Raw genomic sequence first — 17,864 nt, 5'->3', positions numbered from 1 at the left:
ATCCCCATACCAAGATAAGTACACTTTGTTGTAGAGTAATGTTCATAGTTGTGAATATACTAGTTTTAATTCTGGATGTTCATCTTATTTCTTTGCTGTAAATACTTGTAGATAATTTCAGTATGAATTCATGTTATGGCCATGTTTTGTTGTGTGAAGATTGATCTCCTTTCAGTAGCTAGTTTTTATGTGAGAAGGACAACCAGGAACTCCTAAGTTAGGAGCCTCTTCTCCATGAGCTAGACTGAACTGAAACAAGATTTACTTTCTTATATGCTTTCCTAGATTACATTTATGTGAAGATTGATTTCCTTTCAGTAGCTAGTTTTTATGTGAGAAGGACAATCAGGTCCTCCTAAGTTAGGAGAATCTTCTCCATGAGCTAAGAACTAAACTGAAAACAATATTTACTTTCTTTCATTTATATGCTTTCTTTCCTGCTTTTTTAGATGTTTGGCAATGTTATTATAGAAATATTGTAGAAGGACAATCAAGACTCTTGAACAAGAGACTCTCCTTTATCTTCTAAAGTAAACTAATTCCATTGATCAAACATTTTTATGCTTTCATAAAATAGATATGAATCTTTTCGTTTCAAAATAGTTTAGATTTGTAATATGCATTTCCATTCTAAACAAACTTCCTACACCACTCCCAAAGAGCTCTAGTTCTAGTTCTTTTTCGGTGGATGACGATGATTACAGAGATCTCGTCAGAGCGACGTCTCAGAGGGAGTGGTCGACCTCGATAAAAATAAAAAAATTAATGGATCATCAGTCCTTTCATCGGAGTTTCAGTGCTTCCATGACCACCGATCACAATCGGTGCAATCATCAGCTTGATGTGGGGAGAATTGATGAAGGTAGCCCCTGTTATTTTTCTGGAGCTTTCAGGAAGGGACCAAGTACCATTTTGCTTGGCCTGAACTAATCTATCACTCGTTGGCAACGAATAGGCCCTTGTGATTACAACTCAGAGTGGTATCCAGATGGAAAGATGATAACGAATCTAAAAAATAATGGAGATCTCAACTAAAAACATAAACTGCTACCCCCACTATCTTATCAGTTTGATAACAATATTTCTAATGAGGGACATTTGTGAGAAATTGTGTGCATTTTCTAAGTATAGCAGGAACAAAATCCTCGAAAATCCATGAGCAAAATTAAGGTTTAGTTCGTAAAATATGGAAGAGATCGCACTAATTCCTCATGCAATCTTTACGGTAAAGGGTTTTGTTGGGTTTCTGTTTATTCCTCATTGTTCTGTAAGGGTTTTGTGTGGCTTTTGCATTTGCTGCAGTAAATATGTCGAAATCAAGCCCCAAATCTCCTCTCGATGCATCTAGGTTGAGCAACATGCTGGAGAGATTAGGGATCCGCCTTCTATATCTTGACATTGATTCTCTGATATCCAATTCCTATGATAAAGTCATCGAAGATGAGTGCAAGTTGAAGATTGCCAAGGAGATGGCAAAGCTCGAACATAAGATTGCTTACATGATTTTAAGTGGCAAAGGGGACGAATTGAAGCCCAATTCCTGCAATTCGGTTGAGGTTGGGGGACATCACATCTTTGTTGCCACCACCGAGAAACCGAAATCCGGCTACCGCATATGGAAATGGCATGGCCATATCATGCTTTACGATATTCATTAGGAGAATGACCTTGAGCAATCTCCAACAAATCATCAAGCATTGTAAATATGACTTGATCAAAACACTGTAGCTAGACTGAAGGTGTTAAGAAAATTGCATCTGCTGCTGATAGGCACCTCTGCAATGACAGAAGAGAATAATTTCTGACTTCTTCTCTCTGCTCTAAACAAACTTTCTGAAGCCCATGTGTTAACCGAAACCACATTTCCCCTATTTCTTGGGAGGACTTTGAAGTATCCTCCCGAGAATCACCTATAGTTTTCCAGTCAACATAGACACTCTTTGACCACCAAATTAAGCATATAACAAATTCAGTCATCAAGTCCAGAGCACGTAAAGATCTGTCAGCCAAACCAACCTGAGACTCTGCAAAAAGCTTGAGTAGCATCAAGGCATAAAACATAGTTTTCTTGTGTTAGATGTGCACCATCAGACATAATGAAGGATAGTGCTTCAAAGCCACATTCTGATGCTTCTAGATGGCGAGCAGTAATAGAAAGCAGAGATGAAACTATGCACCACCCCATTGGAGATTTAATGTGGCCAACATTTTCTTTCACAAGGCGCATGCCTTCTTGAGTGATGTGTTCATAATATGCATCTGCTACTCGGGCATCCAATTTTAAAATAAGTTGCAAAGATCTCAAAAGTTCACCTGCAAGATTTTCCTTGTAAGGAAGCAAACGTTGACAGATGCATAGGAGTCCTAAGAAATTTTTTTCTACAAGAGCGCATGGCATAACTATTGATTGCATTATACCAGCAATGTTACACAGTAATTTGTCACCATTGGTCACCGTCCCTGTTACCCCTTTCCCGTACTTTGGAGGACTCATTCCGGGACCTGTGAGCAGTGACATAACTTAAAAACACTTGCATTATGTTCCCCTAAGTATGGACTTCATGTGCCCTGAAGACACCTCCTGCAAAATATCTCTGAAAAGTGCCCTTTTTCCATTAGCGTGGGTCCACAATGTACTACTCGTGCCAATGAATGAGATCCTCAAAAGAAGGTGCGACCATTGGCGCTCTGTCTTAGAGTAACACCCGCGCCAACCAAGTTTGGAAAAGATTTTTAACAAACGCGCACCCAGATGTTTTTTCCCTTCAAGTCATGAAGTCTTTTGAGGATAAAGCTCATCTTCTAGATGTCGAGAGTCATCATCTATCCCTTACATCTATCCACAACGGCTTTTTGGAGATAATTCCAATCCATAATGGGTGTCTTGATTCATTGTATTTTCTTCCCCTTCTCCATCTATAAAAGTCTGTCCTCATGCATTTGACAAGCTAGTTTTTGAGTAGTAGTGATAACGCTTGTCTCGAGTGATAGTAAGAGTTTTGGAGCATGGGAAGGTTATGCTGCCGGAAGTCTGAGAGAGAGAAGGTCTATTGCAAGACATGTATAGCTGCTCGCCCAGCCAGAGGAGAGATTCAACGTCAGAACTTTGGTTGTATCTTTCTCTGTTGATTATTCATTAATAAACGACTATCATTATGGTTCCGATCTTATTGTTCATTATGATAATGTTTGATCTATTTCCTTTCTGACTGATATATGGTTGTATTTAGTGGATTTTATGCTTGTATTCGCTTCGTTCTTTGCATGTGCAGGTATCCATTCGCAGAGATCGTGAGGATCATGATCTGCCGGAGCAAGGGAACGGGAGTATCAACTCTTCTACGACACGAGCGTTGGACTCCAGGTTGGTTCTCATAATCCACTTTCAATTTGCAACTAGGAACTTGCATGGTAGCGTTAATTGATTGTTGCTAGACCCATTTTGGGCTAGTGGGATCGCCTCTGTCCGCAGAGGGGATTTACCTCTCCAACAATTTGTCGACTCCACTTGGGAGAAGCTATTTGTTGTTTGATTCATAAACCTTGGACGGAGTTTGAAGCACGGCCAGGCAGCCTTCGAAACGCTATTGCTTTGCATTAGCGAAGTAGATCAACGCCACTTCAGTCAATCTCCGGTTTGGTTTGCGAACCGAACAACTTGGAGTTTGTCTTGCATTTTGGTTTTCTATTGATTTCTTGCGTAAATGAGCTTTCTGGGTCAGTTTTAAAGTTGTTTCTTGCTGTTTGATCTGTCTGAATACTGTCGACCAGACCCTGGACTGCTTGATTTTTTTTTTTTTTAGGCCAGCAAACTTTATTGGCGTGTTTTTCTACCTGACAGTCGCGCCAGTTGGCGCATGTTGCACAACAGCAACTCGCGCTAATTCCTTACTAGCGCTAGTTACAGGCTGACAGTCGCGCCAGTCCTGTGAACTTTGCCAGTGTGTTTGTTGGAAGCTTTTTAAACTCAGATTTCTATCTTTTTACATCCTTTTCAGCTACTGGAGTGTGTCAGAACTCTGTTTGATTGGTTTTTTACCTTTATCCTTCGGGTGTTTGCCTATTTCCATCGATTTTATATCCCAGCCCTAGAGCATCTAGTGGCTTTGTATATCGAGCCTTTCGTGGGAGTTTTTGGTTCTTTGATTGTCCAGTCAACTTTTTGGTTGTTTTCCGCACTTGTCTAGTGGTTGTTAAAACTTATTATTCCGTGTTTCAAGCAATTCACCTCTACCTCGTTTGCATTTTGCTTGACTTCGTTTGAGCTTAGATCACATGGTTCATTGAGGTCTTTGTGATTCTCCTTGTTTTAACAGGTTTTCTTGGTGTTTCAGACTTGGTTCTATTTGCATTGAGTGAAATTTGTCTGTTTACACTTGTTAACATCTCTCGAGATTTTTTTTAAGTGCATTGTGCCATTTTAAAAGAAAAAAACAAATGATCTTTTTGCATTATATTAGTTAGCATTTATTGTTATTGGCAATTAGTCACTTTAAAAAAAAAAAAAGAAAAAAAGTTTCTTTTATTTCTATTAGCTGCATTAGGATCTTTGTTGACTGTTTGGTGATCATTTTGTTTGTTTGAAAATCTCAACTCTCTTGTAGTTAGCATTCATTGAACGGAATGATATATTTTGACATATAGTTTGCATTTAGGAAATTCTGAGAGATCACATATGGTAGGACCTAAAAACTGAAGCCTAATTGAAGATCAACTGTAAAATAAACCGAATGAATCTAACAACGCATTGGAACCTAACGTATACATTCTAGAGGTCTAGGCTAGAGACGTGCTCCGACGTCGTTAAACCTAGTCACTGTTGTTTCACATTACGGTTGGGTGATTCCTCCTCTTGTGACTCGATAGTGGTCTAGCACGGACTGAGCTCCCACGTACCGTCGCGTATATAAGGGAGACCCCACTAGGTTATCATCCTTTATCCACAGGAAGCCGTGTCTGCCGCCTTACAAGCCGTAATGCACTGAACACAACATTCGGGAAGATTGACTGCCGTACGGGAAGTCCTTGGTTTTCATCTGATTGCCAAGGTGTATAAGCAGTTTTACGGATTGTTTGGTAAACCCTTTGCCTAGAGTCTCCAGAGTAGTCACTTTTGATCCTTTTCGGACTCCTTAAAAGAAAAGGTGCCAGTGAGCGTCTTGTCACTTCGTGCTCATTAAACATTCGAAGGAGACTAGAGTCATCTTTTTGTCCTTTTCTCGACTCTTAAAACATGAAAAGGTCAAGTTGTGTCTTTGCGTCTTAAAATTTATTCGGCCACGATACACATTTACCCGGTTAGATTTTGTTTGCGTTAGTTTGAGTAGGGTTTTGTCTCGTTAGATTCCCTAGGTTTTGTGAAGTTTCATCCTGGCGGAATTACCAATTTCGTCTTCTTCCTTTGCCGAGATACCGGTTGTGAGTGGAATTCTTCCTGTTGTTCCGAGTATACAACCGATTAGTTCTCGTGCTCCAGGCGACGAGACTTACGAGTTTCATTGGAACCCTTTTTGGGAACCTTCTGAGGACAGTGTCCCTTTTTTGGAATACACTTCTCCTCGTGTTTCAGTCCCACCTTTTTCCTCCGACATGGAGGACGTATCCCCTACTTCGACTGAAGAATCCGTTGCGACGAGCGGTGAAATTCCCACCGCAACGGAACCTACACTTGTTAGTAGCACTCCTACTACTGGGAACCTACCTCTAGGCTATAAAGCATTAAGGGATTCTATGCCCTCTGGAACTCCTTTCACGGGTTCTATTTGGTCACAACTCGCTTTTCCCACCACGGAGCCTTTTACTCCACAAAGTCGCAGTACGTCTGTTACCTCAATCACAACCGCTCCAACGGTATGTGTAGCTTCTTCGACTCCTATTTTTAGTCGTCCTTCGGCTTCTTTATTCGGAGTCTTTGATCCTACGTCAAACGTCCCAGCAGAGGGGCCATACGATCGATATTTGCCGTCTCAACCGATTGTTGAGATTTCAGTTCTGTTGTGAATTGATTGGGGCTCCACCTCTTTTCATGGTGGCCAAGTATCGTCTGCGCAATCTCCAAGACCACCTCATCAAGACCAACAAGGGAAACCCTTTTGCCTCTGGTGGTCCGTTTTTCCCCTCTTATGTTCAACCTTCTGGTAAATCAGGTCAATCTTTTGTTCAACAAGCCCAACTTGGTATCCAGCAAGGTTATCCTACTGGACAAATTGGTCAATCATATGTTAACCCAAACCAATCCAATGTCCAGTATGGTCCAATATCTGGACAAGCTGCTCAACCACATGGTCAACCTACCGTCATGTATAGTCAACCTTCTGGGCAAGTCGGTCAGCCTCAAATCTAATCAGGCCAACCAACTGCCCAGCCCACTCAGCCATCTGGTCCTTTAGGACAACCTTCACTTGTGCAACAACAACTCCATTCCCAGCAGGTACAACCTTCTGGGCAGGGAGGCCAACCTCAATATCAACAAGGTCATCCTTCTGGCCAGATAGCCCAACCTACAGGAAATCCTTCTAGCACTGCTCAACCTGGTTTTTTGCCCCAGGCTGGACCCCAGACCCCATCCGGTTTTCAAATGCAAGCTGGAGTTCAATCCCAACAAGCCTATCAAACTCAGCCTGTTTCTCAAACTCAGTTTGGAGTCCATCCCCCATATGGTTACCAGCAACCTCAAGGGCAACCTTTGTTTGCCCCATATCAAAATTATCAACAACTGCAGGTGAATCCTTATCAGAATTATCCGCAACCATATGGTGCTCCTGCAGGACCATTTGGTAATCCTTGGAACGCTGGGGGGCAGAACCCAAATCTCTACGGACAAAACCCTATGGGGCCAAATCCGTCCTGACCAAGCCCTTGGGGGCAACCGCCAATTGGTTGGAACCCTGGTGTTCCATCCCACCAGCAGCCCCAGATGTCCTTCAATCCTCAATTACCTTTCTTAGCGACTTTAGAATTACCGGATGTGTCCAAATTGACCAATGATCCTATTCTCCATAATCCATATTGGCCTCCGGTTCCAACGAAAATTCCCGGTGACTGTCCAAAATTCGATGGTAAAGCTAATGAAGATCCACAAGCTCATGTCATGACTTATCACCTGTGGTGTTCATCCAATTCATGGCTTGATGATTCAATTCGGCTTCGCCTTTTTCAAAGGACTCTCACTGGCTCTGCCGCTAAGTCGTATATTGAGCTCAATCACGGATCCTTTCAAGATTTCAACTCGTTGGCTATGGCATTTCTCACTCATTTTCAGTTACCCATTCGATATGAAACGGGTACACATCTCCTCACATCCTTAAGACAGAAAACGGCTATGCATATCTCTGATCATATCCATGAATGGAGACGACGTAGACGTATGATCAAATTTTGGATTCCCGACCAACTTCTTACCGATTGGTTTACGACTTCGCTCGTTCCTCCAATAGCTCGGGACATTGCCATGGGGGCATGTGTCACTGAAGAGCAAGCTATCGCGTGCGCTCAGTACCTTGATTTGGTTTATTCTCAGTCAGGTACATTGTATGATTATCTTCCTGATGCCTCGAGACTAGGGACATCCAAAGCCCCGCCAACACCAACTATTGACGGTATTATTGGTTCTGTTAATTCGTCCTCGAAGAAAAATTCCACGAACCCTGGGAAGCAAAAATCAACTGCTTCGAATGAAAACACTTCTCAGGTAACACCCACTTCGAATATTACTTCCGAGGTCAATGCCGTCCAGTCCACCACGACAGACAAAGCCTCGAAAGGAAAGAAGAAAGGGAAAGCGAAGAATAAGCCAGATCAACCTAAACAGGACTCCCCTAAACCTCCGCCCGAGGACGGTGCCAAGCGCAAACCCAAGTATCCTTGTCTTATCTGTGATGAAGATCACTATACCAAAGACTGCCCTAGGCGGTCCGAAGTTAGTCGTTTGTTGAAAGGCACTCCCGGGACTCCTGCGGTGCTCAAAGAACCCTTTCCCTCACAACAAACTCAAAAAACTCAAATGGTGGTTGACCCCTCTCAGCCTCCCTCTTCCTTCGGTTCTCAAGTGTTTATGGCTGGAACGATACCTGTCAATATCAGTACTCGAACAAAAGATTATCCGCCATCTGCCGGGAAAGAGCCTGAGATCCCCTCTAGTGCTCCTCCGTTCAGTTCAGGTCCGCTCCACATCGAGAGACCTAGTACTGAGATGCCTATTCGACCCCCTCCAAAAGGAGTACTCCGGAAATCTTCTTACAACCCAAATGCTCGTGCTGCACAACACTACAATATCGTTGAGGACTTAGCTCAGACTCCGTCAGCTATGTCCGCTTTAGAAGTTCTCCAGAGCTGCCCTTCTCAGAGGAAGTCCTTGCTATCCGCTATCGGTGGCATAGACCCGGCCGACTCGGATTTAATTACTTTTGACTTAGAACGCCATACGCAGAGACTGCCTCCCCAAATCACATTCCTTATACAGGTTATTATTGATTCCAAAACAATTCATCGTACAGTCATTGATGAAGGTGCTTCTACTTGCATCATGTCTGTTGCCTGTTGGAAAGCTATTGGATCTCCAACGCTGAGCCAGTCTCCCACAACCTTGGAAGCTTTTGATGGAAGAGCATCTTGTCCTTATGGTATACTCCAACGTTTGCCCATCTCTTTAGAAGGGAAGACGGTCGAAATGGAAGTTGAAGTTGTTGATGCTACTCTTACCTACAACCTCCTTCTCAGACGTAGCTGGATATACGCGATGAAAGCTGTAGCTTCATCTTTGTTTCGTATCATTCGTTTCCCTCATCAAGGGAAGATTATTACCGTAGACCAGCTATCATTCTTCACTTCCTCTTCGGAAGGCAACATCCCTTTTGTGGAGCATACCTCAAAATTATCTGAGAGTCTGGGAGCCGGACTTTTCAAAGATCCCGCCCTTATGGGTGTTTTTCCACTCCCCCCTCCTAACGTCGCTTCTGTCAATATGATTACTACTTGTTCTGATTCGTGGATCATCCCTCCCACCAATCAAGTAGATTCGTGGGGCGACCAGATGCCGTTGAGTCCTGCCAAGCTCAACTATGTCGAAATCATTGCTGCATCAGCTCCTTCTTCTGAACTTGCTCCTTCGAGCAAGGTTCTTCACTCGTTCTTCCCATCCTCAGGGCTTGTAGATGAGACTTCTTCGGACTCTTTAAAAGAAACATTCCCTTCCGACGAAGCCATTATTGAGACTATGTCTCTTGAGGAACCTCCTTGGCATGATTCTCATCATCGTTCCTCGTTTCTCCCTGCCCCTCAGGATATGCTGACTTGTCTCGAGCGGTTTTCTCCTTGTCTCCCATTTCAAATCCTTCAAACACCTATCCAATTTTATCAAGTGTCCTTGGAAGGAAATATGGCGAACATTACGCAAACCCAACCCATCGACATCTTTGTGAAACCAGGGATTGTCGAGCATCTTCACATTGGAGTCACTTGTACTTCGGAGGAGATTCAACTTTATTCCAATCTTTTCCGCGAATTTCGTGACGTCTTTGCATGGTCCTATGAAGAAATGCCCGGCATTGATCCTAACATAGTGGTGCATGATATAATCACGTACCCAGGTGCTAAGCCCGTTCGTCAACGTCTACGCCCTGTACACCCCCGAAAGGCTGTAGCTATTAAGGCCGAAGTCGAGAAGCTTCTTAAAGCCGGTTTTATTTATCCTATCCCGCTCACAGATTGGGTTTCTAATATCGTACCTGTGAATAAAAACAGGGTACAATCCATGTTTGTGTCGATTATCGTGATATCAATCGAGCCTATCCTAAAGATAATTTTCCCACACCATTCATCGATCAAATTATTGACGAGTGTGCCGGAAGTGAAATGTACTCTTTTATGGACGGTTTTTCTAGATATAACCAGATCAATATTGCTCCCGCTGATCAACACAAGACCGCCTTTATCTGTCCATGGGGCACATTTGCCTATAAGAAGCTCCCTTTCGGTCTTAAAAATGTCGGTGCTACCTTCCAACGTGCAATGTCCTATGCGTTCCATGACATTCGACACATTGTATAGCCTTACCTGGATGATCTCCCTGCTCATTCAGCCAAACGTCAGGACCACCCTAATCACCTTCGCGAAATCTTTCTTCACTGTCGATACTACCGAATCAGGCTTAATCCTCACAAATGTGTCTTCTGCGTTGAATCCAGCTGACTTCTCGGGTTTGTCGTCTCCCGAGAGGGCATCTGTTTGGATCCCCTTAAGGTCGAGGCTATAGTGAATCTTCCTCCCCCTGCTTCTTTACAGCAATTGCAAAGCTTGCAGGGTAAAGAAAATTTTCTACGACGTTTCGTTCCAAACTATGCCGAGGTGGCCAAAGGTTTCACACGATTACTAAAGCGAGATGTCCCTTTTCATTGGGATACCATCACTCAGGAATCTTTTGAGCGTCTCAAGGATCTCCTTGTTTCTGCTCCATTGCTCCATCCTCCGAACTATTATCATGACTATACCCTGTATTTGGCTGCCGTCGACACTACTATCAGCATGGTTCTTGTTCAAACTGATGACGATGACACTGAGCATGTTATCTATTATCTCAGCCGCAACCTTTTAGACACAGAAACTCGATATGCTTATGTCGAGAAGTTGGCTTTGGCCGTCGTTTGTGCTGTCCAATGTTTCCGTCATTATATTCTGCTGCGCACTACTACCGTGATTTCTGATTGCAACCCCATGACGTATATTTTGTCACGCCAGTTGCTGGGGGGCAAGTACTCAAAGTGGATTGTCATCCTCCAAGAGTTTGACTTGGAATTTACCACTGCCAAGTCTAAGAAATCCCTTGTATTTGCTGAGTTACTTTGCTCTTTGCCATCTTCTTCCCCGACCTCTCACGTAGAGGATCAAATTCCGGATGAGACTTTATTTCTCATTAGAACCCTCAATCCCTGGTACGGTGATATCATTATATATCTGCAAACATCCTCCTTTTGCCCTGGCGTGTCCAAAGACGCTCGGCGAAGGATTCGTCATCAGTCTCAACCATACCGTATCATTAGGGATACACTATATCGCCTCGGCACTGACTCTGTTCTCCGCCGATGTTTAAATCTCGAGGAAGCTGAGCGTGTCTTGAATGATTGTCACTCAGGTGCTTGTGGTGGTCACATGTCTGGATATGCCACTGCCCAAAAAATCCTCCGTGCTGGCTACTTTTGGCCCTCTATCTTCAAGGATTGCATTCTTGCCGTCCGCTCTTGTCATGAGTGCCAGATATACCAGCGGAAGATGCGAGCGCCTCCCGGTCCATTGCACCCTGTTGTCACCATTGGCCCTTTTGCAAAATGGGGCATTGATTATATGACCTGTAACCCTCGCTCGGCCGGGGGGCATGGGTTTATTATTGTTGCCGTCGATTACTTTACTAAATGGGCCGAGGCGATGCCTACATTAACTGAAGACGGTCACACAGCGCACAATTTTTATTCAACCATGTTATCTCGCAATTTGGCGTCCCTCAAGCCATCGTCACTGATCACGGGAAGCATTTCCATAATCATATGATGTTGGAATTAACAACCCAGCTAGGCTTGCAGCACGATAGTTCAACTCCATACTACCCTCAGTCCAATGGCCAAGTTGAAGCTATCAATAAGATTTTGGTTACAGTGCTTCAGCGTACCGTTGGCATGCATAAGTCTAACTGGCATTTGATGTTGTTCCCTGCCTTGTGGGCCTACCGAACCTCCGTGAAGGATGCCACTGGTTTTACTCCATTTCAACTCGTTTATGTAGTAGAGGCTACCCTTCCAATCGAAGGTGAAATCCCTTCCTTAAAATTGGCTGTCGAGCTACTTCCCAACACTACTCCGTCAGAAGAACGCCTTCTTTACCTGGAACGGCTAGATGAGACCCGTCGCCTGGCCTCTTTGGCCATCGAAACACAAAAGAAGCGAGTCAAGACTCACTTCGATCAGACTGTACATCCACGTTCTTTTGTTGAGGGAGATTTAGTCCTGCTGTACGATCAGGCAAAGGATAAATTAGGAGCAGGAAAGCTCGAGTCTATGTGGCTAGGCCCTTACATTGTCAAGAAAGTTTTGCAAAAAGGGGCCTACGAGCTAATTGATTATGAAGGGAACCCTCTTGGGAAGCCCCGAAACGGGCTGTATTTGAAAAAGTACTATGCATGATGCTTGTACATTTTATTTTGTACATACATGTACTCTAGCAAGTGTGTTGTGTGTATGTGTGTCAGTTTTAAAGGCGTAACTGCCACTTATTGTGTCTTTCGCTTCTTGTGTAGATGTCTGATGCACCTTATGTTGGTTTCGCTAATGGTGCCTGCCGCAGTACTCGCAACTTATCCTCTGCGGCGTGGGTGATCTATGATCCTCATGGCGAGCTGATAGATTTTCAAGGTGTGTGTTTGGGTCGTACCACTAACAATGTCGCCAAATATTGTGTTGTAATCGAGCTACTTGCTGAAGCAATTAATCTCGGCATTCGTGCATTGGTAGTGAACCTGGACTCTCAACTTGTCGTCCACTAGCTCAACGGGCAATATTCCATCAGAGACCATCGCATTCTAAGGTTGTATTTACGTGTGAGATTGTTAGAAAGGAACTTTGATTTTATCACATATCAACATATTCCACGACAATTAAACACATTATCTGATGCATTGGCTAATCATGTATTAGATAGACATTTGCATAATTTGTAATCAAAACATTATACAAGCAAGCACATGAAAACACAATAATAAACCATAGGCATATTTATATATATACATGTGTGTCATAATGTTTGCGCCGCGCACATTACATAGTCCAAAAATTAATACATGTCCGAATCTCATATGGCCGAAGACAACATGTCTCTCAAAAATATGCAAAAATGAAATCATGATAACATGTCACCGCTCGCACCAAACGTCTCAGCAGACAGTGGACGTGAGTTGGTACTCCCACTATGTGCCTCTGGTACGCGAAGGGCACATCCGCCAATCTGGCATAGTCTGGAATCCCTCGAGTGAGTCCCTCAAGGTTCTGTACTAGCTCTTCACCCACACCACCCTCTACCTGAGGGTCGGCTGCGGGTTGTACCCTCTGTGCTATGTGAGACAGATCAGCTAGTCGCTCTGCACCAACATCTGCATACATATATATAGCTGTTGTTAGAGACATGCATGTATTACGAAAAAAATTTAAATACATAAAAAACATCAAAAACACAAAGAGTTCTTACCAAGCTCCTCATCCCAGTCTTCTCCCACAGGCAATGGGAGATCTGGGTCTCCAGTAAAATCGGTGCCTGCATAGGGCCAGTCCTCTATAACGATCATCTGGTGACGAAGCCATATGAAGAACTCGGGCCTCCAGGCCATCTGCTGGCCCCCTCCTCCTCTGGGCATGAGTGCTGCCCATCGAGTCAACCTCGGTTCCCGTGGCACTGGATCTGCCACTATACCTCCCTGAATCTGGAAAATCGGCAGTCGCTCCAAGAAGAAGGATACTACAATGGATCCATACCCGAACTGTTTGTTACCCCCACGCTTACACTTCGTAAGCTGCCTCTTGATGTTTGTAGTCACTGCCGTGGCCCAGTCAAACAGCGTAGGTTGGAGACACTCGGTTGCCAGCAGTAAATGATTCTTGCTGGCCTCGTGGGGTGCCTGTACCCCAGCCGTCCGTGTGATAGTGAATAGTATCACTCGTAGCACTAGGTCTGGAACTGTGACAATATCTACCTTGGCATTGTTTGATCCAAACTGTGCCCCAGGACAAACCCGTTCCATCACCTCCCCCATCTTTTCCCCGGAAGGCCTACTTCCGGTCAAGATGGGTCGTGCACCTCTCCGCGATAACCCAGTGATAAAATAGACATCGGAAACATCCAGCTCCAATGTCTGATCTTTCAAGCGGAATACCTGATCCTCTATGTCCCAAGCATCCACGATGAATCGTAGTAGCTCTGGTTGTGCACGCAAATAGGAGGTGAGGAAAAAATTCTTTAAGCCGCAGTCCCTCAAAGCATCCATGCAGGCTTCATCCTCTAGTGCCAAAGCATCTATAGCATCATGCTCTCTTTCTCTCCATTCTACAACCATTTTGACGAATCCCTGCAACCATAAAGTCGAAAATACCATCATTAGATCACTGGTGAAATCATAATCCAAGGAAATTTGCAAAATCAACGGTGGAATCCATGGGAAAATTAGGTCGTGCGGTTGGCGCGACTGTTTTCAAAACAGTCGCGCCAATGTCGCGCCCCATTTTGGAAAATAATCCCATTGGCGCGATCCCGAGTGGGAAACCCGCGCTAATGGCGCAACCCTAAATTTTGCAAATCCCCTTGCAGGGGATTCATCTGTGGATGAAAAGCTTAAAAAATGGAATGAAAATGAAGCTAAGGACAAGACCTCTTACCTGCTCCAGACGGCGGCTCGATTGCTTTCCTGGATTGGTCACAATCAGCGGTTGAAGTTTGCACCCAAAACCCTCCAATGGTAAACTCACAAGGTGAAAAGTAAAAAGTGAATTTGTTTTTTACCATTTCGCTATTTTATAGCATTTTTGACCTAAAAATACATTAAAAATATTATTTTTTGGGGTATTTTTGAATATATTTATGTCAAAATGGGTTTTACGCTGTTCTTGGTATGATGACAGGGGTTGGTGCAACTCAAGCGACGAAACGAGCTCCTTTTTTCTACTTTTTCAATCTCGGTAAAACATGTGAAAAGGTTACTTTGAGGTTCGCTTTCAGCTCTTTTCTGACCGTTTAAAGACGAAAAGATTGCCGAGTTACTCCTCTTGACTCGTTAAACGTTAATAAGGGGCGGTCGTTTTAAGTTCTTTTTTTCGACCGTTAAAACATAAAAAGATTACCGGGTTTTTTTCGTTTCAGCCTCGTTAATGGATACGAAACGACGTGGTTTTGATCGCTTTTTTACTTTTTCAGGTCGAAATTACTATTTATGAAAAGTACTCGTCAATCGTAATGGTCGGGCGGTTCTTTCGAGCATTGTTTTATACGTTTTTGGGCTCGAGAGACACAACTTTATGAAAAAGGACACTCTTGGAGTTTCCTTTTCAGTTGTCTTTTCAAACTCTCTAAACATGAAAAGACGCTGAGTTCTTCCTTTGTCAGACTCGTTAAACCTCATGACATCGGATTTTATCAAAATGACACACCACAAGCATATGCTATCCCCATCAAGCTTGTTAAAAATAATTGGGGTACTCGCCAGGAATGGCGGGGTAAAAATGGAACCATAATTATTGTCGTGTCGGCAGTATGTTGCTCTTGAACATGGCACTTGTCTGCTTTCGTGTCTGGGTGGGGATATCTCATCCCATTTTTCACTTGCCTCCGTGGATTTAGGTAATTCTGTTTGACCTCTCATCTGCTCATTGCCTCGTCACCATGACCTCTGATCCATTGATGTCAAATCCTGCCAATTCCACTGTCGTGCCGCCGATATGTTCAAGAGAAGTTGACCTCTGCAGAGAAACAACCTCCCTCTGATAGCTCACATAATCCTGATTCACAACATTATCTCTCTGTCTCGTGTCGATGATGTGGGAAACATTATGGCCCACCTTCGATCGGGGTCACTTCCTGTCGACCTCAGCTCATTATCCAGGAAGCTGATCTAGAGACTCCCTTCCGGTGCCTTGGAGCCTGCATGCCTCAATGGCAGGTTCTTCACGTTCGACGTGAGGTTTTCATCATTGGCCTCCGATCGAATGATTCTACAGGTGTTCGACGCCAGATCACTAATTCGCATGCCGTAGATTGTACCTATAGTACCTTGAGGGCCATTGTCATTATTGGTGGTACCTCTCGCGTCTGTTAACAGTTTTCAATATTGACTGGTAATCAGACGATGTTCATGCATGTTCGACTTCAACTCATATATTCGCATGCTTGAACTTGTACTTTTGTTCGGGTCGAGATGGAGCGCAAGACCCTGGATTTTGTCTGTTATAATCCAGGCGTGATTCTTGGTACATGACTCATTCACTGGATGGCTGCGACCATACCTGAGTCGATTCATTGATCCTAACCAGATGGCTGCGTCCATACTATGGATCTAGATTATTCTGTACTCTCTTATGGATGGCTGCGACCATACCACATATTTCATGTACTTGAGCCATCAGTTGTATCTCTCAATGCAGATTCTCGGCGGTAGCTACATGTGTTCTTGTAAAGCATTTCACCCCTCTCTCTCTCTCGGGCCTCATGCTTTAGGGGGCATCTGTTACACAGTAATTTGTCACCATTGGTCACCGTCCCTGTTACCCCTTTCCCATACTTTGGAGGACTCATTCCGGGACCTGTGAGCAGTGACATAACTTAAAAACACTTGCATTATGTTCCCCTAAGTATGGAATTCATGTGCCCTGAAGACACCTCTTTGCAAAATATCTCTGAAAAGTGTCCTTTTTCCATTAGCACGGGTCCACAATGTACTACCCACGCCAATGAATGAGATCCTCAAAAGAAGGTGCGACCATTGGCGCTCTGTCTTAGAGTAACACCCGCGCCAACCAAGTTTGGAAAAGATTTTTAACAAACGCGCGCCCAGACGTTTTTTCCCTTCAAGTCATGAAGTCTTTTGAGGATAAAGCTCATCTTGTAGATGTCGAGAGTCATCATCTATCCCTTACATCTATCCACAGCGGCTTTTTGGAGATAATGCCAATCCATAATGGGTGTCTTGATTCATTGTATTTTCTTCCCCTTCTCCATCTATAAAAGTCTGTCCTCATGCATTTGACAAGCTAGTTTTTGAGTAGTAGTGATAAAGCTTGTCTCGAGTGATAGTAAGAGTTTTGGAGCATGGGAAGGTTATGCTGTCGGAAGTCTGAGAGAGAGAAGGTCTATTGCAAGACATGTATAGCTGCTCGCCCAGCCAGAGGAGAGATTCAACGTCAGAGCTTTGGTTGTATCTTTCTCTGTTGATTGTTCATTAATAAACAACTATCATTATGGTTCCGATCTTATTGTTCATTATGATAATGTTTGATCTATTTCCTTTCTAACTGATATATGGCTGTATTTAGTGGATTTTATGCTTGTATTCGCTTCGTTCTTTGCATGTGCAGGTATCCATTCGCGGAGATCGTGAGGATCGTGATCTGTCGGAGCAAGGGAACGGGAGTATCAACTCTTCTACGACACGAGCGTTGGACTCCAGGTTGGTTCTCATAATCCACTTTCAATTTGCAACTAGGAACTTGCATGGTAGCGTTAATTGATTGTTGCTAGACCCATTTTGGGCTAGTGGGATCGCCTCTGTCCGCAGAGGGGATTTACCTCTCCAACAAGAAATATGCTCATAAACACCCTGCCACAGTGGCATAATTCTATCACGATTGTTTAGAGTAATTACAATTAATAATTCAAGGCAGAAAACAACAATGTCTTCATCTTTTGGTGAACTACTACCATTCTGTGGTCTACCTGCTGCCCAAATGAGGGCCCTAAGATGGAGAAAAGGGTTTTCGCCTTGAGTACATCTATGGCAATTATTTCCAGTGCCTTGAGGCAGACGAAAATGTTGAAGCCGAAAAGGATGCCGAGAATTCCATTTTGCGGGAGTTGATGGAGAAGGCCGATGAGGTCAATGCTCAGTTTTTGTGCATATGCATTCATCTGGCCCCCAAGCGTTGAGTTAAAATGTCTATTCTGGTTGTGGATGCTTGGTAAAGGTTTATGGTGGGTAAGTCTATTGGTGTTTATTTTGGGTCTGTCTGTTAGGGTTTTTAACTAGAATACGTTTTAGATTAGTCTCTAGAAATATCCAAGATGTTGAATCTTTGGGATGTCTTTCGCAAGAAACACTTCCATGGACTTTTGTTGGCCTGCTTAAG

The 17,864-nt window shown here is 43.7% G+C and overlaps 1 protein-coding gene across 1 annotated transcript; it reads left to right on the top strand.

Annotated features, from left to right (window-relative positions):
- The first annotated feature begins 1,307 nt into the window (after positions 1-1,307).
- LOC149237244 (uncharacterized) lies at positions 1,308-17,664 on the top strand. Its single transcript, XM_089366792.1, has 2 exons — positions 1,308-1,650; positions 17,483-17,664. The coding sequence occupies exons 1-2, from the start codon at positions 1,308-1,310 to the stop codon at positions 17,662-17,664; spliced, it is 525 nt and encodes a 174-aa protein (XP_089222918.1).
- Positions 17,665-17,864: the final 200 nt, after the last annotated feature.

Source organism: Pinus tabuliformis, chromosome 8, assembly GCF_031772625.1.
Source record: "Pinus tabuliformis cultivar Carrire ecotype Pingquan chromosome 8, CPIR1, whole genome shotgun sequence".
NCBI classification, from domain to species: domain Eukaryota; kingdom Viridiplantae; phylum Streptophyta; class Pinopsida; order Pinales; family Pinaceae; genus Pinus; species Pinus tabuliformis.
The sequence above is the reverse complement of the archived record's forward strand: the minus strand, read 5'-3'. Positions and strand labels throughout refer to the sequence as shown.